General features: G+C 36.1%; 2 protein-coding genes across 7 annotated transcripts in view; one reads left to right on the forward strand and one right to left on the reverse strand.

Annotated features, from left to right (window-relative positions):
- Positions 1-25,009, forward strand: part of nav1a (neuron navigator 1a) — a 263,139-nt gene that overhangs the window by 8,699 nt on the left and 229,431 nt on the right. The window lies entirely within an intron of this gene.
- lad1 (ladinin) lies at positions 3,356-24,288 on the reverse strand. 4 transcript variants are annotated; one of them, XM_051880918.1, is made up of 14 exons: positions 24,017-24,288; positions 22,926-23,051; positions 20,581-20,881; positions 16,823-16,890; positions 16,501-16,669; positions 14,848-14,934; positions 14,501-14,544; positions 10,626-10,668; positions 10,457-10,500; positions 10,283-10,349; positions 9,658-9,786; positions 9,449-9,541; positions 4,254-4,352; positions 3,356-4,133 (listed from the first exon to the last, which is right to left on the reverse strand). In XM_051880918.1, the coding sequence occupies exons 1-13, from the start codon at positions 24,052-24,054 to the stop codon at positions 4,281-4,283; spliced, it is 1,281 nt and encodes a 426-aa protein (XP_051736878.1). In that variant the 5' UTR covers positions 24,055-24,288; the 3' UTR covers positions 3,356-4,133; positions 4,254-4,280. The 4 variants fall into 4 exon arrangements, with proteins under 4 accessions (XP_051736878.1, XP_051736877.1, XP_051736880.1 ...); XM_051880917.1 differs by lacking the exon at positions 24,017-24,288 and adding an exon at positions 23,159-23,370; XM_051880920.1 differs by lacking the exon at positions 24,017-24,288 and adding an exon at positions 23,159-23,369 and having other exon boundaries at positions 22,930-23,051.

Below are 25,009 nucleotides of genomic sequence, written 5' to 3' on the forward strand. Positions count from 1 at the left end.
TGATGTACAATGAGGATTTTTAATTACCATGTTAATGGATAATGCAAACTATGTTTTGTTAGTCCATAAGGCATGAACTAATTTGTATAAACTGTGAACAAATACTTTTAACCATATAATTTTGAAAATATATTAATAAATGTGTAACCATATTAACCTTATTCCTGACTAGCCTACTGCGTTTCGAATTATGGGTTGCACTTCCGGTTTGGGGAACTTCCATTCAAAAGGGCTGAAACGAGTAAGGTTGCCCTACAAATAAAGCTTATCCGTCAGTTTGACTGAATGAGCTGTCAATTTTTCTTTCATGTTTTATTTTCAGACATCATGAGAATAACGTAACGCTTGGTATTTTAACGTAACATGTTATAACAAGAATTTCTATGGCAAAAGCTCATTTCAGCCGCTGCTTTCTATCCTCGTGATTATTTTCTTTTGTCCCTTTGCATACCGCTGTAACAGTATGAAAAAGGACAACATATACTGCACATTTGTGGTCTGTTCTCCCGATATAATTTATGATATATCCCATTAATAATTCACTGGAATGCACGAAGAATCTCTCGTTTTTCTCCTCAAAGCCTCACGTCTCTTTCACAGGTAAATACAATTTATTATCTGTAAAAATGATAGAAATAACTTTGAAATAGTATCACGCAATGCTGAAGTTTATGAACATTTTTTATTAAGGCAACGTATATTATATAATACAGATATATATCACTAGTTATATTTAACCCGTCCGTTATTGCTGTGGGAAGAATCGCGCTTTTTCATGGCCTGTTGAAAGTAGGCCTACCTTGTTGATGCTTTTACACTTTTAAATGTCCTTTTAATGTTTGTTGGTTGAAGGGTGAGTAGAATAATGTCATCTCATTGTACCCAGTTTAAGGCCTATTATTGCGTTCATAGAGCGAGTCTTTCACTGACTGTTTACAACTTAACGAAATTAATCCCATAATTCGCGCAAAGCGTCATGGGGCGTAGGAATAAGGTGGATAGTAAAATGTCTCCCTTGACTGGATGTGATATTTCCGTATGAAAGTTCATTTTGTGAACTTGTGACAAATAGTATAAAGACACGGAGGTATGGGCATTTAATGTTAAAATATAGGCCTACATGTATTTAATCATTGCAAATACTTGAACAAGTGAAACATGCATTTAAGCCAATGAGACATTTAACAACAGAAGGTGTATATATTTCTGTCATGATGTGGTGAACAAATTTATATTTATATATTTATATATATAATTTATATTTATATATATATATATATATATATATATATATATATATATATTGCATTTGTCAAAGATATTTATTGTGTTAATATTAAATAAATATTAATTAATAAGACTTATTCGTTTCATTTTCAGGGATGAAACGACAGGTTTTTCTGCAGAAATGCCATGATATGGGCTTATAATTTTTAAGTGTTTTAAGATGATTATTTGTTGTTTGCTTGTTTTTATTTTATTATGAGTAGTTTAAATATGTTTTAAACCTATTATTTTAGAAATGTTTTTTAAATATCCTATTTGTTTTCATACAGAGAAACACACGTTTCACTTGTTCAAGGCTTTTTTCTTTTTTTTTTAAATGGTTGTTTTTATTTAACATTAAATAGCCTAAGTTACATAATCTAAGTATTATTTGTAACAATTTGAACATGAAGGAAATAATACGATCACATATACAGTCAAATGGGAAACACTTTACATGTTACACATTTATTAATATATGTTTGAACAATTTTAATACAAAAAAAACTTGTATAGTTGTAGTATCGTTGAAGTAAACAATTAACTAAAGTGTTTGTATCCATTAACATTAAATCTTCTCAAACTCTGTGTCGGTAAGTAGGCTATTATTTGGAACGTGGAGGAAATAATACTACCATATAGTCAAATGAGAAACACTTTACAACACACATTAATTCATTTTTTTTTTTTTTTTTTTTTTTTTTATAAAAACGGCGTATAGTTGTAGCCTATATCCTTTAAGTATAAACTACTGTGTTTGTATCCATTCATTGACATTAAGCATGACCAATCCACCTTATTCCTACGCCCCATGACGCTTTGCGCGAATTATGGGTGTAACTTAAGCTGTGAACAGTCAGTTTAATGAACGCAATAAAAGTTTTTTTTTTTTTTTTTAAACTGGGTACAATGAGATAACATTATTCTACTCACCCTTCAACCAACGAACATTAAAAGGACATTTAAAAGTGCAAAAGCATCAACAAGGTACTTTCAACAGGCCATGAAAAAGCGCGATTCTTTCCACAGCAATAACGGACGGGTAAAATAATGATATATATCTGTATTATAATATACGTTGCCTTAATAAAAAATGTTCATGAACTTCAGCATTGCGTGATACTATTTCTAAAGTGATTTCCATCATTTTTACAGATAATAGGCTAAATTGTATTTACCTGTGAAAACAAACCTGGAAAGAGACGTGAGGCTTTGAGGAGAGATTCTTCGTGCATTCCAGTGAATTATTAATGGGATATATCGTAAATTATATCGGGAGAACAGACCACAAATGTGCAGTATATGTTGTCCTTTTTCATACTATTACAGCGGTATGCAAAGGGACAAAAGAAAATAATCAAGAGGAGCGACTGAAAAGAGCTCTTGCCATAGATATTCTTGTTATAACATGTTACGTTAAAATACCAAGCCTTACGTTATTCTCATGATGTCTGAAAATAAAACATGAAAGAAAAATTGACAGCTCATTCAGTCAAACTGAAGGATAAGCTTTATTTGTAGAGCAACCTTATGATTTGAAACGATTCGTTTCAGTCTTTTTAAATGGAAGTTCCCCAAACCGGAAGTGCAACCCATAATTCGAAACGCAGTAGGCTAGTCAGGAATAAGGTGGATAGACTGTTTTAAAATTTTGCTCTTTGTACATCATGATATCTTATGCATATTATATGAACAGAAAAGTGACTTTATTTAAAAGTATTGTTAAATATTGTAGACATCGATCCGATCAAAATCCATGTAAAAACAACTTTTAATATTTAACAAAAGAAAATGACATGTATGGGTAGCGCAAATATGACTGTTTAAGCCCCGCCCCTCACTTCCGTTCTGTGTCTGCGGTTCTGAAACTGCTGGTGCTGTGGGTCTGCAGCTGGATACTATTGCTAACAAGAAGGCTAAAGACCGCAGTCTCTAGAGCACCTATTGAGATTAGGGGAGTGAGGTTTACACTCACAGCTCTTACTGACCTACGTCCGTTACACCTGTATCATTTAAGCATTATTATTCATCATTTAATTGCACATATTTCCTATAGCATGTCATTACTGAAAACACAAGACAGCATAACCACTGGTATAAAAATTTTATTCATCTACAAGATAGCCCTTCTGGGCAGAAAAGATAATTACATGATAGGTCATTAAGTTTTTCCCAAAGAAAAAAGAAAAGGAAACGCAGGCTTTGGTTGAGCTGGAATGGATTGAAGTCAGTTAGCAAAGGGCTTGATAGGACACATTTTGCCATTCAGTCATTAAATTACATTTACATATTGTGACTTAATTTCCCGGCAAGTTGAAACAACAGCAGCCAGAGCATAGATCAGCTTCAGCGTATGATTTTCTAGCTTCGTTAAACATGAATCATCAAGCTCATTTCATGGAGGTTCATAGAAACAGACATTCATGATATTACAGTTGTACCTTGGACTGTTATGAGATATGGCTGAGGTCAGGGGTCAGAGATTATAACTCTTTTTCCTAATAACTTACTTATCGACAGCGCATAAATCAAGTAAAAAAGGGAGAGGCATGTCTGGCATCAACACAAAGAGATAGTGTGGTCATATTCCTGCTGAGAAATAGAGCTTGCAATGTTCAATTGCTGTGTTTTACCTATAAAGACACTGTAATACACTCTTAGTTGCATTCCATAATCCATCAGTACACACATTCTCAACAATAAAACCAATTATGTAAGCCTTGAATTTACCCAAATAATGTACTATGCCTTAAAAGTGCTGAGGAATTAACCAACGTAAAGAAGCAGAAGGAAAAGGAATTTATAGACAATCCTTGGTACTGACTGTCTGAAAGAGTCGATCATGCTTCCTTCAAAATCTTCAGAATCTGCAGAGACAAATTATCAAATGAATCTCATGAAACATACAATGCCAGAAAAAAATAATAATGAAAACAGTGATGATCACAATTACCCTTCCATATGTTTATTTAGAGACAAGCAATCACCTGACTTTGCCTTTATCCATAAGAATATCACTTGTGGTCCTGATCTTCTCCTCTTTCAAACAAACTTTTCTTAATGGAGATGTTCACATGTCTCAGATCCTGAGCAAGAACAAGTAACAAAAATATCAGGACATATTATTAGTCAGTTATGAGAGAAACCAGTTCAGTATTTTAAGCTTGTAACTTATTCAGTCAAATCAAGTTTTCAGCATTAAAAAGTTGAAACATCATTGTGGAAAAATCTGTGCCATTGACTTAGTCTGCAATCTGATTTGGAGAGTCACCTCAAAATAAAAATAAATATGAAATTATATTTTGCATTAAAAAAAAATGAAACGTGTTTTAGAACTGTTAAGATTTTTGCAACATTATTTTTATGACTATACTGTAAATAATTGCAATAATTCTTAGTGTTCCTAAAAATAGGCTTCTTTTTCTTTTCTTTGTGAAAAATATAGTTGACTGCATCAAAGAGAACTATAGGAAATACTGTTTTAAATGCAGCACATTCTTCACCTGAAATTGTACTGTTTATAATAGATCTTTTTTGGATGATAAAAAAGGTTATTTGAGGATATGTGGAGGCCTTGTGTCGTCATAATGATATGCCATAAATTATGGCTCAAACTTGTCATTTCATAGGTGCAAATTACTCCACATTCATAAGATGCATGACACATATTTGTGTGATGACTAACAAGGTCAAATGAGTGAACCAAACTGGCTCAGTGCAAAGTGTAATACTGCCACCAAGCCAAAGCCTGGAGAAGAGCAGTGTTCAGTGAACTAGTATAGAAGAGGAACCTTCCAGGATATCATAAATCATAATATATATATATATATATATATATATATATATATATATATATATATATATATATATATCGATCTAGCATAACATTATGACCACCTTCCTAATATTGTGTTGGTCCCCCTTTTGCTGCCAAAACAGCCCTGACCTGTCGAGGCATGGACTCCACTAGACCCCTGAAGGTGTGCTGTGGTATCTGACTGACACCAAGATGTTAGCAGCAGATCCTTTAAGTCCTATAAGTTACGAGGTGGGGCCTCCATGGATCGGATTTGTTGGTTCAGCACATCCCACAGATGCTTGATTGGATTGAGATCTGGGGAATTTGGAGGCCAAGTCAACACCTCAAATTCATTGTTGTGCTCCTCAAACCATTCCTGAACCATTTTTGCTTTGTGGCAGGGCACATTATCCTGCTGAAAGAGGCCACAGCCACCAGGGAATACCGTTTCCACGAAAGGGTGTACATGGTCTGCAACAATGCTTAGGTAGGTGGTACGTGTCAAAGTAACATCCACATGGATTGCAGGACCCAAGGTTTCCCAGCAGAACATTGCTCAAACCATCACACTGCCTTCTTCCCATAGTGCATCCTGGTGCCATGTGTTCCCCAGGTAAGTGACGCACACGCACCCGGCCATCCACGTGATGTAAAAGAAAACATGATTCATCAGTCCAGGCCACCTTCTTCCATTGCTCCGTAGTCCAGTTCTGATACTCACGTGCCCACTGTTGGCACTTTCGGTGGTGGACAGGGGTCAGCATGGGCACCCTGACTGGTCTGCAGCTATGCAGGTCCATACACAACAAACTGTGATGCACTGTGTATTCTGACACCTTTCTATCAGAACCAGCATTAACTTCTTGAGCAATTTGAGCTACAGTAGCTCATCTGTTGGATCAGACCACACGGGCCAGCCTTCACTCCCCACTTTCATCAATGAGCCTTGTCTGCCCATGACCCTGTCGCCGGTTCACCACTGTTCCTTCCTTGGACCACTTTTGATAGATACTGACCACTGCAGAATGGGAACACCCCACAAGAGCTACAGTTTTGGAGATGCTCTGACCCAGTCGTCTAGCTAACACAGTTTGGCCCTTCTCAAACTCGCTCAAATCCTTACGTTTTTCGTAACACATTTTTCGTGCTTCTAACACATCAATTTTGAGGACAAAATGTTCACTTGCTGCCTAATATGTCCCACCCACTAACAGGTGCTGTGATGAAGAGATAATCAGTGTTATTCACTTCACCTGTCAGTGCTCACAATGCCTGATCGGTATATATATATATATATATATATATATATATATATTTTATGTGCACCTTTTCACGATCTCCCTTTTGTCTTCAGAACTGCCTTAATTGTTCATTGCATAGATTCAACAAGGTGCTGGAAACATTCCTCAGAGATTTTGGTCCATGTTATCATGACAGCATCATGCAGTTGCTGCAGATTTGTCAGCTGAACATCCATGATGTGAATCTCCTGTTTCAGCACATCCCAAAGGAGCTCTACTGGGTTGAGATCTGGTGACTGTGGAGGTCATTTGAGTATAGTGAACTCACTGTCATGTTCAAGAAACCAGTTTGAGATGAGTTGAGCTTTGTGATGGTGCATTATCCTGCTGGAAGTAGATCAGAAGATGATACACTGTGGTCATAAAGGGATGGACATGGTCAGCAACAATACTCAGGTAGATTCTGGTGTTTAAACCATGCTCAATTGGTACTAAGGGGCTCAAAGTGTGCCAAGAAAATATCCTCCACACCATTACACCAGCAGCAGAGACAGGATGGATCTGCTTTCATGTGGTTTAAGCCAAATTCTGATCCTCCATCTGAATGTCACAGCAGAAATCCAGACTCAACATTTTTACAATCTTCTATTGTCCAGTTTTGGTGAGATCATGTGAATTGTAGCCTCAGTTTGCTGTTCTTAACTGACAGGAGTGTCACCGGTGTGTCTTCTGCTGCTGTAGCTCATCTGCCTCAAGGTTGGACATGTTGTGTGTTCAGAGATGCTCTACTGCAGACCTTGGTTGTAACATTGTTTATTTGAGTTACTGTTGTCTTTCTATCAGCTGAATCAGTCTGGTCATTCTCCTCTGACCTCTGACCTCAACAATGCATTTTCTCTCACTCACTGGATATTTTCACTTTTTTGGACCATTCTCTATAAACCCTAGAGATGATTGTGAGTGAAAATCCCAGTGGATCAGCAGTTTCTGAAATACTCAGACCATCCCATCTCACACCAACAACCATGGCACGTTCAAAGTCACCTAAATCACCTTTCTTCTAGGGTAGGGGGGGAAAGTTGGTTCACATATGAATCACGATTCTATCTTCTACTGATTCGCATTGATTCACAAATTTCAAAAATCAATTATCTAAAAGTTTTACACCTTAACTTCACACTACTACTTAAAGGATTAGTTCAATTTGAAATGAAAATTAGCCCCTTTACTCACCCTCAAGCCATCCTAGGTGTATATGACTTTTTTGTTTCTGACGAAGACAATCAGAGAAATATTAATAAATATCCTGATGCATCCGAGCTTTATAATGGCAGTGATAGGGATCAGTCAGTATGAGCTGAACAAAGTGCTTCCATTCACATCCATCCATCATAAATATGTGCTCCACATGGCTCCGGAGTGTTAATAAAGGCCTTTTGAAGCGAAATGATGCGTTTGTGTAAAATAAATATCCATATTTAAACAAGTTATGAAGTCGAATATCGAGCTTCCGCCAGACCGTCTTCCATATTCAACGTATGCAGAAAGTGTAAACCTCTTGCAGTTCACAAAGCTTACGCTACATCATGCGCCTTCCCTATTAAACTTACGGTAAAAAGTGTAATTGACACAACGGCAGTTTACACTTTCTTCGTAACTTGTATACGGAAATGCGGTCTGGCGGAAGCTCAATATTTGACTTCATAACTTGTTAAATATGGATATTTATTTTACACAAACACATTGTTTCGCTTCAGAAGGCCTTTATTAACACTCCGGAGCCGTGTGGAGCACATATTTATGATGGATGGATGTGGATGGAAGCACTTTGTTCAGCTCATACTCATTGAACCCTATCACTGAAATTATAAAGTTCGGATGCGTCAGGATATTTATTAATATTTCTCCGATTGTCTTCGTCAGAAACAGGAAAGTCATATACACCTAGGATAGCTTGAGGGTGAGTAAAGGTTGGGCTAATTTTCATTTTAAAGTGAACTAATCCTTTAAAGTTATTGACAAGTTAGAGTGTTATTAATCACAAAAAAGCCACGAAAAATGACTCAGTGCGGTGCTCGCACTGACGGACACACAGCCGAAGCACGAGCACCAACGCCGCCTCTCAGATGCATGTGATCTCGAATTCAGTTCTCTTTCACAGCTTATTGCACTTGCATGGTCAAATACACATCGTGTGGAGTTTTCACGTAAACACTGTCTGTTATGTCCTTCGTAAACGTCAACAGTTAGGAGAAAAGCGGTTGTGTAACAGTATATTAGATTCGTGCATTCATTCTTAAAGGGACAGCAGCCTCATAAACTGTTGCTGTCTGTTTCATTAATGTTAATATTAAAAATCACTCACTGAATCAATTTTTATTTAATTCATACAGTGAAGACTATACAGTGTTTTATTTTTATATTTGATTATTCAATTTATGTAGTATTTCTTACTATATGTTAAATAAACCTAGGCTACTGTACCTGAACAACTTAAAGTTTATTTAATTTGTATATTTTTTCTATTGTATTTGTCCTATTGTTTGTAATTTGCTTCTTTGTTCCTAATGTTTTAATGTTTTTTTTTTCTATTAAGCTGTCCACCGCATTCAAATAGGAAGTAACACAAAACAGTAAACTAGAATCAAATCTATGCATCTATCGAATAAAAATTTGATTTAAAATCTAGAATCGATTTTTAATCAAATCATGACCTCAAGTACTGATCTGAATCGAATCGTGAGGTACAAAAAAAATCCCACCCCTATTTTCTTTCCCATTCTGTTGCTCAGTTTGAACTTCAGCTGCCATGTGATTGGCTGATTAGATATTTGTGTTAACGAGCAGTTGAACAGGTGTGCCTAATAAAGGGAAGGATCATGTGACTCTGAAGACTGGAGTAATGATGCTGAAAATTCAGATTTGATCACAGGAATAAATTACATTTTAAAATATATTCAAATAGAAAACAGTTATTTTAAATTGTAATAATATATTTCTTAATATTACTGTTTTTACTGTATTTTTGATCCAATAAATGCAGCTGTGGTAAGCATAAGAGACTTAATCTTAATTAATCTTGTAATGCTGTTCAGCTTAAACAAAATTTAAGCACATTTCTCCTACATAATGTAGCAGTTACCGAAGGACTATGAGATGATGACACAGTAAATGTTTTCTTCTGAACCCAGCGATTAATTCGATCAGAGATTCCTGAAGAAAAATTGCGAAATTCCTGAAACAAAGTTAATAACATTAACAAATGATTTAATGATCCGTTAAGATGAGCTTAAATAAATCTATAAAAATAAAGCTTTTTTTTTTTTTTCCTGACACTAAAATGGTCATCACCTGTTTGGAGAACACATGACTTTTCTCTGATCCCTCCTGTTCTTTCTCAAACAGCTCCCTCTTCCTTGACACCTCATCCGCTAAAAACACAGTCTTAAGAACTGCTGGGGATTTGGATATTTCCCATTTCTGAAAGTTGGAAAGAACAACAAAATCCATTCCTTATACATTCATCAATATCTGACACTGTTGACAAAAAGGGCCTGAAACTTTTTCAACAGCTGGTCAATGAAATGATGTGCTTAACATTTTATTATAAATTTTATTTCAACTTAATATTATATTAGCTCTTTTTTCCCATTTCTTTATTAATTGCAACCATATTAGCAACATTTGGGACATGCCTAGATACAGTTAAAACCCTGTGATTTTTAGAAATAAATTAAATGGATAAATAGGTTAAATCTATCAAATAAAAAAACAATTTTAAGACATTTGATGCATTTAAAATAGCAACTTTTCATGCTATCAATGTTCATCAAAAACATCTAATAGTTCTCACAACAACAACAACAACAACAACAAAAACATTTGTACAATTTGCATTCTTTAAAAAAAAAATTGGGACAAAGTGTGGAAAAGTGGCAACTTTTTTGTAATTGTGAGTCTGTGATGAGATTCAGACCTGTGAGGCTTGAGCCAGTCGTTCCATCTTCTCCTGAATGGAGCGAGATGATAATCTTTGTCGAGAGCTTTTGAAACAGCACAGACAGCATTTAATTCAACACACCCTTATTTTACTGCTGCTAAAACAAATATTAATAGCTCACTATAAATGCAGTAACACAGACACACTCACTTTCTTTGAAACGGGGTCTGCTGTTCCTCCTCCTGGTTGGAGCTCTGTGGGCCAGAACATCCAGAATAAGCTTGTGAGTTCATCAATATGGGATTGAGTCTGGACTGAAGTGGTGTTTGTGTGACAATATACTGTAGGTTTACAGTAAATCTGTCTTTGATAGCTTTACCTTATTGGATTCAAAGTTCTTCGCTGATATCCGCACACTGGCACTGTGGATCAGATTGGATGTTAATAGAAGGGAAGTCAGTGCAGATTTTTTGCAGCCTAATTACTGTATATAAGTCTTGAAATAAGCAATGGAATTATGTAAAAATAAAAAAAAAAACAAAACAAAAAAAAAAACAATGAGCAACAATTCTACAACATTTATTCATATCTTTTAATGTTTATTTATACATATACTAATACATTTTTAATACACATTGTACATGTTTGCATTGGTTAATACATTGGGCCCTATTTTAACAATCTAAGCGCATGGCCTGAAGTGCATGACGCAGGTGCACTTAAGTAATGTCTGAATCCTCTTTTGTAGTTTGACGAAGGAAAAAATGGTCGTTGCACCAGGCGCATGGTCTAAAAGGGTTGTATCTAGTCTCTTAATGAGTCATGGGTGTGTTTTGGGCATAGCGTGCAATAAACCAATCAGATTCTCATCTCCCATTCCCTTTAAAAGCCAGTTGCGCTCGCACCATGGCGGATTCGCTATTTACATGGAAGGAATTTGCAAGCGGAAAGACTGAACGCTTCTCCAGAGATAAATTCTTTCGTTTTTAATATTTGGCATGTTTGTGTGCTGCTGTGCATCCCTGTGTGTGTAACAAGCAGAGTGTACGCGCGTTGTTCACCTGCCTATAGGTGCATATTACTAAAGCACCCTTTAAATAACAAAAAAAAATAAAAAATACTGCGTCATTGACTTTACACTAGATTTTTCTTGGTCAACGGCGCAGTCTATTTCAGTTGCCTCAAAATAGCAACATGCCAACAATGCGCCTGAACCAGACCAGCAAGCCCATGGGTGAACAGATGGGCACAAGTGCATTTGCTGTTTAAACAACGTGGGTGCTGGATGTGAAAATGATAACTGCGTCGGGCTGAAACTAGCAAAAAACACTTGCGTCGCGCCTGGTGTCGCATTGCGCCTAGTGTATGATAGGGCCTGTTGTCTGCAAACACCAACATTAATAAATTATGCAAAACATAAGATGCTGTACTACTTAATGTCTAATCAGCATGAACCAATGTTGGTCACACTTTTGTTTAGGGTCCAATTCTCACTATTAACTAACTAGTAACTATGACTTTTGCCTCAATAAACTCCTAATTTACTGCTTATTAATAGTTAGTAAGGTAGTTGTTAAGTTTAGGTATTGGATAGGATTAAGCGATGTAGAATATGGTCATGCAATATAAGGCATTAATATGTGCTTTATAAGTACTAATAAACAGCCAATATCCTATATGCATACTAATTAAGAACTATAGTTAACAGTGAGAATAGGATCCTAAAATAAAGTGTTACCCAAATGTTAACATATAGAACTTATTTTAAAAAGCTACCATGTTCAGAAAGTAAACATATTTTCTGAAAGTCATTACTTGTACATAAAATGCAGAATTTAAATGATTAAAGACAGTATTAAAGATGTAAAGCAGTAATACAGTAATAAAGATGTAACCGTTTTAGTGGGCACAACATAGTACACTTTTTTAATAAAAGCAGGTAAAGCACTCTAAAGTTCAGCTAATTGCATTTAATACACAGTGTCTGTCAAAAGTTTGGAAAAATTGAGAGACACATGCATGTTCCTGTTGTTTATATGCAACAAACTAGGTAACAGTATGAAGGTGTACTTTGACCAAACAAATAAGTGTACAGATGTTGGAACAAAAATGTAATAAACAGTTAAACTTTATTTTCAATGAAAAATCCTCCCTTAGCAGCTATAATAGCTTTACACACTCTTGGCATCCAGAGAGTTCGTTTCCCCAATATTTTGCCATGCTTCTTGTAAAACTTGCCAAAGCTAGTTGGATATTTCTTTGCGATCCAGTTCATCCCAGAGCAGTTCAACAGGATTTAGGTCGGGTGACAAGCCATTCCATGATAGATAACATTCCAGCCAACTGTTTGTTCTCTAATTAATGCTTACAGAGCTTGGACGTGCGCTTCGGGTCATTCTCTTGTTGTATGGTGAAGTTGGTTCCGATTAGCCGCAGTCCAGACAGAATTGCGCACTGTTGAAGGTAGCCATGTTGTTTCAGTATTCCTTTTGCCTGGAATAATCCAACCTTCCCTGCTCCAAAACAACCCCAAACCTTTAAGCTTCAATTTCCAGTCTCCGGTCTTCTCTCCTGTCCTTACACAAGTTCTTCTGTTAGAGCCACAAATGTCCAAAGATCTTTCTTCCAGTCACTCACTGTCCAACTCTTGTGAGTTTTTGCCCACTTTATTTGCTTTGCTTAATTTGTAGCCTTCAGGAATGGCTTCTTGCACTTGGCACTGGTACATCAGGTATGTCTGTGCTGTGAGTTAAGGACTAGTTAAGTGTCTGTCCTTCCACTCCTTTTTCTGTCCTTGTTAGACTCAGTACTGCTTTTCCTCTGCAGGCAGTAGTAAACTCCTTTTAATGAAATCTTCAATTTATTTGCTATAGCTCTCAAAGAATGGCCTTCATTTCTCAAGAGAATTAAAGAATGGCATTTTTCAATAGAGACTTACTTCACTCTTGCCAACAAACATTATGTAAGATGTGTAAATGCCTTACATACTAACTTGTAACCTGTATCAATGCTTAACCATCACCGGTTTTCATTGTTTTTAATGCATGTATTCAATCACTCAATCGATCACTCGTTCACGGTCTGCATGGCATTTAACCTACATGTATATAAGGAGTTAGCATCTTCTCCAAATATAAACAGAAACTTGTGAAGTGGAACGTGACATACATGTATTTCATCCAAAACCTACTGTAATTGCCTAAGGTGACAGTTTGATGAAAATTAAGCTTTTTGTACCAACATCTGTTCATTATATATTTGTTTGGTCAAAGTAAATCTTCATACCATTAAATTACCTAGTTTGTTGCATATAAACAATAGGAGCATGCATGTGTCTCTCAAAAAATGATAAAAGACTAGATGTTTCCAAACTTTTGACAGGCACTGTACATGAATACATTTTCATTCATTTACAATTAAGCACAATTCCATTCAGTTCACAATTAAGTATATTCTTATAAGTTTTTTTTTACTGTGTAAATCATGGTAAAAATGTGTATTCTATAGTCAGTTGCTTAAAAATTGTAGCAATACCCTTTGAATTTTTTTTTTTTTTTTTAGCAAACTTTTAAAAAGTGTTCTTATCATGAAAATATTATGCTTTAAAAAGAATATATAAAGTTGTGTACACTTAATTGTATGTATATTGCAATTAAATGAAAATGTATTATATTTACAATGTATGTTAAATGCACTTAGCTGAATTTTAGAAGGTTTTATATGTTTATATCTTTATATGTAAATTCATAATTCTATTGTCTTTGAATTATGGTTAAAGTTACTGCTGAATGTACTGACAAGAATTTATATTAAACTAAAATATACATTAATGACATTTATTTTGAAACTTGAATATCACGTTTTTAAACATATTTGTAATTATACATTTGTAATGATTAAGTTGCAGTTTAATATTAAAATATATTTTTATATTACAAAGTGCACTTTTTATAAGCGTACTTATAAGTGTTAAGAAAAATAGTCATATAAGTGACCTTTTATTTCATTAATATACAGTATCTCAAATTTTAACAGTATATTTTAAAAAAAACTTTACTTGCAGATAATACACTGTATATTATCTGCAAGTAAAGTTTTTTTTTAAATATACTGTTAAAATTTGAGATACTGTACACTACAAGTGTAAGGAAAATACTTTAAAAACATGCACATTTCAATCTCTCTCTCTCTCTCTCTCTCTCTCTCTCTCTCTCTCTGAGCAGTGTGTGTGTGTGTGTGTGTGATGATCAGTACCTTCTCTGTAACGGCATATTTTCTTCCTCCTTCTTCTTCATCATCTGGAACAGATTATGACAGTGAGGCACAAAGCAGTACAGTCCCGTCTGCTCTATGTTGAGTCAGTCAAATATTTAACAAATGAGTCCTCACAGCACATAGCATAAATAATGAAGAGCAGGCGTATGAATGTCCTCGCTGTATTTAAGTATATGACGTAGCTTTGAAGGTTATTATTGACATAAGAAAATTTGACAGGCTTGCTGTACTGTCCATATTCAAATGTTGACACTGTCTTATGTAATATATTGACTCTCATGTTTAATTAGCTCTGATGTATTTATATAGTAAAATGGGAGCTTTACCCTGAAGGACACCGTTCTGGAGCTCTGCCGTGTGAACGCAGGTTTCGCAGCAGGTTCGAAATTGCTCGGTGACCCATTTTCGTGTCTCTGTGCATACATGCAAACAAAATAAGGCAGGAAGAGGAATAATAAGAGAATGCAGGATGTTTTCCAAATTATCCAGTCATCCAAATTATTCTGGAGTTAATTCAGTTGTAGAATGTGGTTGTAACCCCTGTAAATAACAGAAGTCTGTTTACAGAATGGGATTAAGGAGACAAGAAAAATGACAACTCAGTGCCCTTGTGAAAAAGAAGTACATTTACATTTATTCATTTTGCAGACACTTTTATCCAAAGCGACTTACAAGTGAGGAATACAACAAGCGATTTATCGTGAAGAGGCAAATAGACACAAGAAGTGCAAACAATACAAGTTTCAGACATTAAGCTAGAATAGGGAGGGATATGTCTGTACATTTCAGCATAACTTTTATAATGAGTTCTTATTACAGAAATAATATACTTTAAAAGAACATACTGAATGTAATGTTTACGGAAACTTAATTGCATGTTATTTACAATTAAATGAAAATGAATTATATTTTAAATTTATGTTAAATGCAATTATTACTTAAGAGTGCTTTTTGACCCACATTGTAAAAAATTATTTTCATGCTTTGTTATCACAACCTTATTTTTTTGTCAAATCAACTTAGGTAATTAATGTAGTTCAGATAATATTTGGAGTTTCTGTTGATTAAATCAATCGCCTTCATTGTATTAACTCAATTTTTTTAATTTCAATAAACTCACTTACTTTTTTAAGTTAAACCAACAATTATTTTTTTTTATATAGTGCACTTAAGTACATCTTTATATGTAATTTCATAATTACTTCTATTGTGTTCTATTGTTCTTCAAAAATATGTTCATGTCATATTTAAATATATTTGTAGTTGCACATTTGTAATAAAGTTGAAATTTAGTACATTTAAAATATATTTACTTTAAATGTAATATTGAATGACACACTACAGTTAAAATTATAATCAAGTACTTTAGTATGTTAGTCAACACATCAAAATAAGTGCACTTCTTTAAAGCATGCCAAAAATATAAAAACAATATTTTAAAATGTACTTAAAAGTAAAACTATCAATTTGACATAATTACAAAGTGCACTTTTTAAAAGTATACTTAAGTCATGAAAGTGAACTCTCTTTAAATGCACTTAAGTTGCCTTTCATTTCATTAATATTATATCTGCAAGTTCAGTTTTTTTTTTTTTTTTTAATATACAATTAAAATTTGAGATACACTACAAGTGCACATTCAGTACAATAAAGTGCACTTCTTTTTCACAAGGGTGAGTATGTTGCCTCGTTGATACCCTTGAACATTCATATCATATCATATCTGTGAAATCTCCTTGCCTTGCAACTATTAGAGTAAATATCATAGCTTCAGTGTTCCACTAGAGGGAGCCCTGATATCATTCTACTTCAGATGTACTATGGTAATGCTATGCTATTCTTTGAAGATCCATATTAATGCCATTGGTATCATGGTATGACCATCATTGTACCAAGGTATCATCATAGTACTTATTGTAGGGAAACTATCCTGTAAACAAAACAGTTGTGCTCTTTGTGGGAATATGTGTCTGTCTCACCTCTGTGTCTCCATTTGATGTGGGGCTCATAGAGCCTGAGTGGGCGGGGCTGTGCTGAGCCCCCGCCCCTGGGGACTGAAGGGGCGGAGACCTGGGGCTCAGAGGAGAAACCAGTCTGCTGGTTGCTGGGGGTGAAGACGGACTCTTATCAAAGGAGATGGAGAGAGAGCTGATCAAAGAGAACAACAATATGATAATTTGAGCAGTGCTTTCATTATCAGCAGAACTACAAACAGATCAATGTCTGACAGAAATGATAAAAGAGCTGAGAACAACCAACATCTCGCTCTAATTCATATATGTATAATAGGAATGTAAGTACCTCACAAACTTCCGGGATGCTTTTGAGTTTGCTGATGTTGAATCTTGGTTCGTGTCTCCATTTTCTTGCTACAAAAAGACAAAAAAAAATCCATTGAGTTGAATGCCACTGAAAATTAGGGAGCAGTATGATACGATGGTTGAATTGTGTTAATATTGTGTCGCTATACCATGATAGATGTATGTCAGTGTGCAGGATTGCTTTGTGTTGGGAATGTGTCAAGATGAAGAAGAATTTGTTTTAAGTGGTGCTGTTAGGTACACAAACTTTAGTTTGCAGTTATTGTGCAGCATCACATCATTTGCCTCATTATCGGAGAGTTTATAACTTATGTGTAATCTTATACATGTTGCCAGGTGTTTGTTTTTAACTCGGCTGTTATGTAACAGGAAGTTGTTTTTGCACTGGTTGCCATTTGTGTCATTGGATCAATGTGATCTCATCTTTTGGTTTGCATCCATCAAATTCCACATAAAAACAGAAAATAATCAGTAACATTAAGTAACCTTTGTGTGTACAGTTGTATAGTTTATTGATTGGATTATGCAAACATGGGCATTATCACAAGGTTGTTTGATATATAAACCACTTTTACAGTAAATTTCCAACAAAATAACTATATTCTGATATTTACACTGCTGTTCAAAAAGTTTGGGTAAGATTTTTTTAATAAAGTCTCTTCTGCTCACCAAAGCTGCATTTATTTGATTAAAAACAGTAAAAACAGTAATATTTTGAAATATTATTACAATTAAAAATAGCTGTTTTCTATTTGAATATATTTTAAAATGTAATTTATTCCTGTGATCAAAGCTGAATTTTCAGCATCATTACTCCAGTCTTCAGTGTCACATGATCCTTCAGAAATCATTCTAATTTGCTGATTTGCTGCTCAAGAAACATTTATTATTATTATCAATGGTGAAAACAGTTGTGTGGCTTTATAATTTTGTAGTAACCGTCTATTTGTGTACTGTGATGTAAGCTTTTAGACATTCCGCCAACCTTAAATTTGAAATGTGAAGTTAATAGACAACCAATTTCTGAGAAAATCTCTTAGTTTCTCTAAGAAATCCTTAGTTTGAATTTAGATTCAAGCACATTTGACATATGAGATCATTGAAATATTTACAACTATTGGTTGACATGGCTGTTTTGACATGCTGCTAACATTGCTTCATACTAACATAAGAAGATTTGAATTCAAGCTAGGATTCATAATTCACAGTGAAAGACTGCGATTTCATTAAAAGGAACCCCTTTTTTATTGAAACTTCAATTGTCCTTCAGCATTGCTGTGCATATTATTACCGGATATTGGCAGAGAACTTGTCTTTGTTTTTAAACCTTTCACAGAATTGACAGCACAGTTCAGAAGTGGGTCAAATGACTTCATGTTCTCTCATGTCTTGAGGTGTGTAAGGGAAACTGGGCCTCCCGCAGCTCTTTCTGTTAATCCTGTAGATGATTAATTACACACTCTACAGGTGGTAACAGGAGACAACTTCAAAGCCAGTGGATGACCTCTGACACCTAGCCACATGATGAAACCTGTCAGATTTACACTGCGTGGAAGTGACAACTTACAGACTCTGAGTGGATAACAGAGAGGAGGGAATTTTATAATTAATCCATTCCAAAACAAGTTAATTTGAACTTTTCTGTGAATGACGATCATAATGAGACGCTGCTGTCACATTGACGTCCATCAGCTCGATACAACATGACTATTTCATTGCCACTGGCCTACTATATATAGAACCTAATTGGTAATGCTACAATGTCATTTGCAACATTAATATTCTCCTGCTGTGAGAACTGGTGCATAACCCTGTCAAAACAAGATCCCAGGTCAGGTTGTGGCCTTTGCAAAGAATATGCCATGCCAAAGCATACAACGCTTTATGTTGGTTTATTTAAAGAAGTTATTCATAATTGCTGCTAATGGCAAAGTATTTGTTCTACCAAGAAAACGCCAAACCGTGCCAAGCCCAATAGTACAACCTCATACAGTAAATGTTGATTTAAAACATCCTCCGGCACTGGCCATTGAGTCCAGTAGAGTCTGATGTTAAAGGGATAGTTCACCCAAATATTATATAGATCATCATTTACTCACTCTCATGTTGGTCCAAACCTGTATGCAATTTGGTTAATCTTCAATACAAATTAAGGTATTTTAATCGAAACCTGAGAGTTTTTGTGTCCTTGCATTGAAAGTCCAGGTAACCAAAAGTTAGAAGATCCAAAAAGGTCATAAAGGCATTGTAAAAATAATTCATTGAAAAATCATTCATCTGAGCGCTTTCTGTTCCTCCATTGACAGTCTATGCAACAACACTTTCAAGGTCCAGATAGGTTACCTTAAGGGTTTGGAACAACATGAAGGTGAGTAATTAATGACAGAATTTTGATTTTTGGGTGATTAATCCTTTAACTCTTTCTCTGCCATTGACGGAATTTTCCGGCAATCCATGTTTTCCTTGTTATACAGTAGGGGGCACTATTACACATCTTCTGAAAGAGTACAGCATCGTCAGATCCAAAAAGAAGCAGAAACAAAAACAGAAGCATTGCTTACACACGTAAGCTAACACGATCATCATACATTCAACAGCATATAAATCAAAACTACCTAATATTACTGAATGAAATGTCGACCCAGAAAGAGGTACAGGACTGTGAAGCTTTGAGGGTGTTGATGGACTCGATCTAATCCATCTATTTTGATTATCATTCTGAATCCAATCCGGACAGATTCTTTGACAAAAACGTGATTTTCTCAGCTTTTTGTTCAAAATGTTGCTTTTTTATGAAACTTATCCACATTCAAGTGTTGATAAAAAAAGAATTCATGAAGCTAGAAGCTCTTTTTTTAAGCAGAGGCTTTGTTCTTTCTTTTGATAAATTGCATTTTTTTGTTCATTTTGTTTCTTTGAAGAAGCAGGGTTCCTACAATCATGGAAAACCTGGATATATAAGGTAGCCTAATTTTAAAAGTGTGATTTCACTTCAGAAGTGTGAATTCTAGACCTGGAAATGTCATAGCGATTATTAAAATCCTAGAACTTATGTTCTAAAATATTTGATCATGTAGAAATTCTGATTTTTTTTTTTTTTTTTTAATGAATTCAAGTAGTATGCGCACATCCAAACGTCACTTCAGCAGGTTCTCGATCAAAAGAAAACTGAGCTGAAATGCAAAAGAACCGGCACACTGCTATTTCTGCTAAATTGCAATGTTTTGGCCACAAGCGGTCAACATTTTCATGATGATATTTGCTGTTTTCTTTGCCTGACAAAGACCGCTTGTGGTTGAAAAGTTTTTAAACTTCTTTGGCAGCAGAAAAAATATATATTTTTAAAAATCCATATGCAGTAAATCATGCTCAACTGAAAAAGTCATGTAAATTCATTTGTTTAAAAAGTGGGAACCTTGAAGAACATCCAGCTCTTAAAATGTCTGGAATTCTGAAGTTTAATTCACAGAAACTAGGAGTGTCTGGCTTTCCAATATTGTTGTTGACAGTGAGGGGCCTTAGAATCAAAAAGGTTGAGAATCACTTCTCTAGTGTCCATTGGCCAAGTGGGCACAGCTATTGGTTGATGACGATATACTGGTCTATCATAGTATGAACCTGCCTTAAAATCCAAGTAGGCAATAGGTTTTGGAACAGTGTTCTGTTCCAAAGCTGAATATCCTCTAAGAGCATCACATGAATGTAAAAGAACTACACTGAGAACCCATGTTTTCCTACCTTCTCTTGTGTCTCTGTGTCTTTGGAGTTGGTGGGAGATTCTGGTGACATGAGGGTCTCCACAAAGTGCTGAATGCTCTTGTGGAGTTCCGCGTCCTGCTCTTCCCCCAGCAGCTCCACATGGGGCTCGGCATCCAGGCTGCCTCCCTCCTCTTCATTTTTAGTCTTCCTCAGCGTTTCAACATGCCTCATCCTCCGCCGTTCATCACGGACACGCAACATCTCCACAAAGTCCATCTGAAGCTGGGCCAGACCGCCACCGGAGTCGCCACTGTCATCATCATCAGCAGGCTCGCTGACACTAGAAACATTATATTAGCATGTGTTTATATAATGTTATGTTGCCTTTTTCAAATTTATTTTCATGCATTCATACTGGGGTTAAAGGGTTAAAGGGGACATATCATGAAAATCTGACTTTTTCTGTGTTTAAGTGCTATAATAGGGTCCCCGGTGCATCTACCAACAAAGAAACCGTGAAAAAGGACAACCCAGTAGCTTTGTTTTGGTAAGCCTTTATCTGCAAGCAGTGAAAAAAAAAAACACTCAGATTTCGCTCCCCTTGTGACGTCCCACACAGCAAAAGTATTCCGCGGAACGTATCCGTGAACGGACCCGTATCGGCGTCCACTTGCGCGCAGTGACGGATCTGCAGCGAAAGGCGGATCGCGGACCAGCCCGTGGCTCCGCGCTGCATCCACTCCACATCCGCGATTAAAACCTTACCTCCGCGGCGGGTCCGTTTGGGACCCGCAAATTGATACAACCGTTACAGTAAAGGCGCGTGCACGTCCACGGATCCGACATGGGTCCGCTCAGGATCCGCTGATTGACAGTAGAATTTACGGCGCTGCCCGGATGCGGAGCTGATCCTCTGGGCGGCACCAAAACGAATGTGACAGTCATGCGGGTTTGGCGACTTGAATGCGGATCCGCCTAGGAGTCTCCTGCTGTGTGGGGTAGGAAGGGGATCTTATTATAATATTACTGCCCCTTAATCTGCATGTTTCCACCCACTGCGCTGCCATTTTGTTTTCGCAAGTGAAAACGGTGTACCAGTTCTAACGCCATGACAAAAGTTCAAGCAAAGCATGCTAACTGTTCTGTCGCTGGCTGCACAGATGAGCATAGTGCACATAGTGCAATAGTGCACTGAACACTATTTGGAGTCTCGTTAGCTTGGATAGTCTGCAAGTTGACCCTGGAAAGCCTGATTGCTAAAAAAAGGAGCGTTTCTGTCCAAGCGATATTTTGGAAAAAATATTAGACCCTTCACAGCATTTGATAGCAATCATAAACGTTAGCCTGGTGTGTATGGCTCTGTTTGGCAAACAGGTACGCTATGTACAGTGGGCGTCCATACAGGTGTTTGCACTAAAGATTAACATGACGGCAAATACTAGTCGATGAGTTGAATCAATTCCACAGCAACCTACATAAATTTATCCACTAACTGTTCAGAAATGTCCAGTTTCATTCTAAAAGTTGTAACTTCTTTCTGAGTCTCTCCATCAGTGTCGACTCCGGTTTGAACAATGTAAGGCTGAACACCGTTACTGACAATCCTCATTTTGGCTGCGTGAGATTCTCCAGCTTTGTTGTTGTTGAGCAACCGAAGCGTGAGCTGTTAAAGCTCCGCCTTCTTCTGGAAAGGGGGCCGGGAGCAGCAGCTCATTTGCATTTAAAGGGACACACACAAAAACGGCGTGTTTTTGCTCACACTCAAATAGGGGCAAATTTGACAAGCTATAATAAATTATTTTACATCTTACGAAAAGGGGCATAATACGTCCCCTTTAAGACCCTTTCACAAGGGGATGCAGGACTTTTTTTAGACAGAGGAGACAGCACTATTATGATCTTTTTTCCATACAATCCTTCCTGTTCCCCTCCATGGGGGTCAGAATTCCACTGTCTTTGTACTTTGATAGATTCATCACCCTTGTAACCCACTGGGAGACATTCTGGTACATGAGATTAAACTGTACTTGTAAACTTAGTTCTCAGACAAGACTCTTTTCCTCACAAACATGGGCAGTGATCATGTATGGTATTGTGAGACCAAACTACAACATGACATGTAGATTCTATTCATGTTCACTTTTATGATACCATAAACCTTTATCTAAACTTTTCTGAAGCGCTCATCCTTACGTTCTGTGAAGTCAATTGCTCCATGCAAATATTTAACATAAAATTTGCATTTAGCTCGATATATATCACTGAGTCTTATCAATTTAAAGCTGATTACAGTTCAAGTTGAAGTAGAAAGCATAAATAGACCATTAATGTTTCCTAAAGTGTGTTTGCGGTGTAGTTTTTGTCGTTTTTTATTGTTCTCGCACCTACTGGTTTGTGGTTCGGTCTCTTCAGCGGGACTTTCATCCGTGTCTTCTGTAGGCTCCCTGGTCTTCCTCCTCTTCTCTCTCTCCACCTCTTCCTCATCCTCCATCGTCCATTGTCGAGCCAGCCTGAAGATTAAACACAGCACATGTTTCAAATGCATTGATATTAAACATAGAATTATAATATTACAGCACTAACCATTCAGACTTTCCCTACATATATATAAACATACATGATTTTCGACATTCCACGTTTCCGTAACCATTGATGCTGATAATAGACAGACAGACACATAGAACACTTAGCTACAGCCATGTTTTATTTTTATGAAAAAGAAAAAAAAAGCATTTTATTGAAACTTCTCATCTGACTTATTTAAAACTCTCAGGCAAACTGAAAGAAATGGCAATGACATTCTGAGCTACTGACAACTGAAATTCATCCCGTCAGTCTGTATGAAAGTATGAGAAGATGCATTACGATCAAAGGTCTCGATGATATATCCCAGAGGTGGACTATTGTATTTCAGTTTGAAAACAGTGTTTCATTGTGCAATAACAGGTTTTTCAAGCTCTGTTTTGGTTAAAGGATACTCACTGCCTTGAGTCTGAAAGCATGACATTACTTTCCATATGAGTGCATTACACTAACTGTCAAAATAATCACAACCTGCATCACAAACTTCAACTGCGTGTCCAGTCCAGACTAAATTACTTTCAGTTTTTATTTTAGTCATGAAGTTGTCATCCAACATACACATGACTTGATACATATCAAGATTATTGTAAATGCCCATATTTCATTGGAAGTGATGCAGTGGGTGCTGTATTTCTGGAAAAGGAAACTCGTTGTGTTTATTCTTTTACAAGTTACAAATACTAAGTTTTGGTTGTTTTTTCAGTGTATTTTTATTCTTAAAAATTAAAAAACCTAGTAAATAATTGCATCACAGTGGTAGTTCTGATAGTTGTAAATTAAATATCCATAGTAGCCTATGAACACACACCTGCTTCTGCAACCTGTCAGAAACCGCAAAATCATTAACCAGACCAAACAAAATAAAGCTTAATGTATATATAAATCTACTTACGTTGACAAAGCAGACCAGTTTTTCCGGCTAATAGACATTATTTTTGTTTCTTTTATTGAACTCGGTAGGAGAGAGGTGTGTGAAGTCCTGCGCTCTTCTGTCTGAGTGCCACCTTTAACCCGCACCTTCACGAGAGCCGCGTCACATGACCACCTTCATCACCTCCCGCCGAGAGTTCATCATACATTTTCACTGTTAATACACTATTATTCATTCGCTTCCGTGTTTTTATCAAGTCTGGCATCATGTTTAAGTCATTGAACGGCTGTACAGAGTGTGGACGACGGGGGAACACTACATCTACAAGACAATCCCAACGCAAGAACGCTCGCTGGATAATCATTAACAAGCTGTACACAGCAAGCGACGAAAATATAGTTTTATAGTAACTTCAGAAAGAAACCTCAAAACGTATAGGCTATTGTTTTAGTGAAATGTCAAAAGTTAGAAGCCAATAAAATAAATGGACAAAAATATATCAGAAAAAAATCGAAATATATTATATTATATTATATTATAAATATCTGCCTTAAATATTTTAGAATATTTTAAAATGCATAAAACATAATTAATAATAATTAATATTTACTATATCAATAACATTACACATCCCATGTAACATTACATAAATTATTTATCCTTGCACATCTTTTTTTTTTTTTTTTTTTAATTCATGTACCTTGTAATCTTTAATCAAAATAACTACCCTCCCTCTTGCAGCATCTCTTCTCTTCTCTGTTGATATGTTTACTGGCGCGAGGGCGGGGCAACCTGTCAATCACATGTAATCCACCAATAGCAAACCACGACCATTCAATCAATTCCACATGGGCAAAATCAAATCCCGCGGTACATTTATTCTTGTTCGAGAAGCTGTTTCACTTGGATATACGTCACAAAGAAAAGACAATCGCAACTTCTGTGTCATGCCGACTTTACCATTTATAAGTCTGTCATTGCAAGTGAGAGACTCAACAAAACAAGAATATTCCT

Source organism: Ctenopharyngodon idella, chromosome 22, assembly GCF_019924925.1.
Source record: "Ctenopharyngodon idella isolate HZGC_01 chromosome 22, HZGC01, whole genome shotgun sequence".
Taxonomy (NCBI): domain Eukaryota; kingdom Metazoa; phylum Chordata; class Actinopteri; order Cypriniformes; family Xenocyprididae; genus Ctenopharyngodon; species Ctenopharyngodon idella.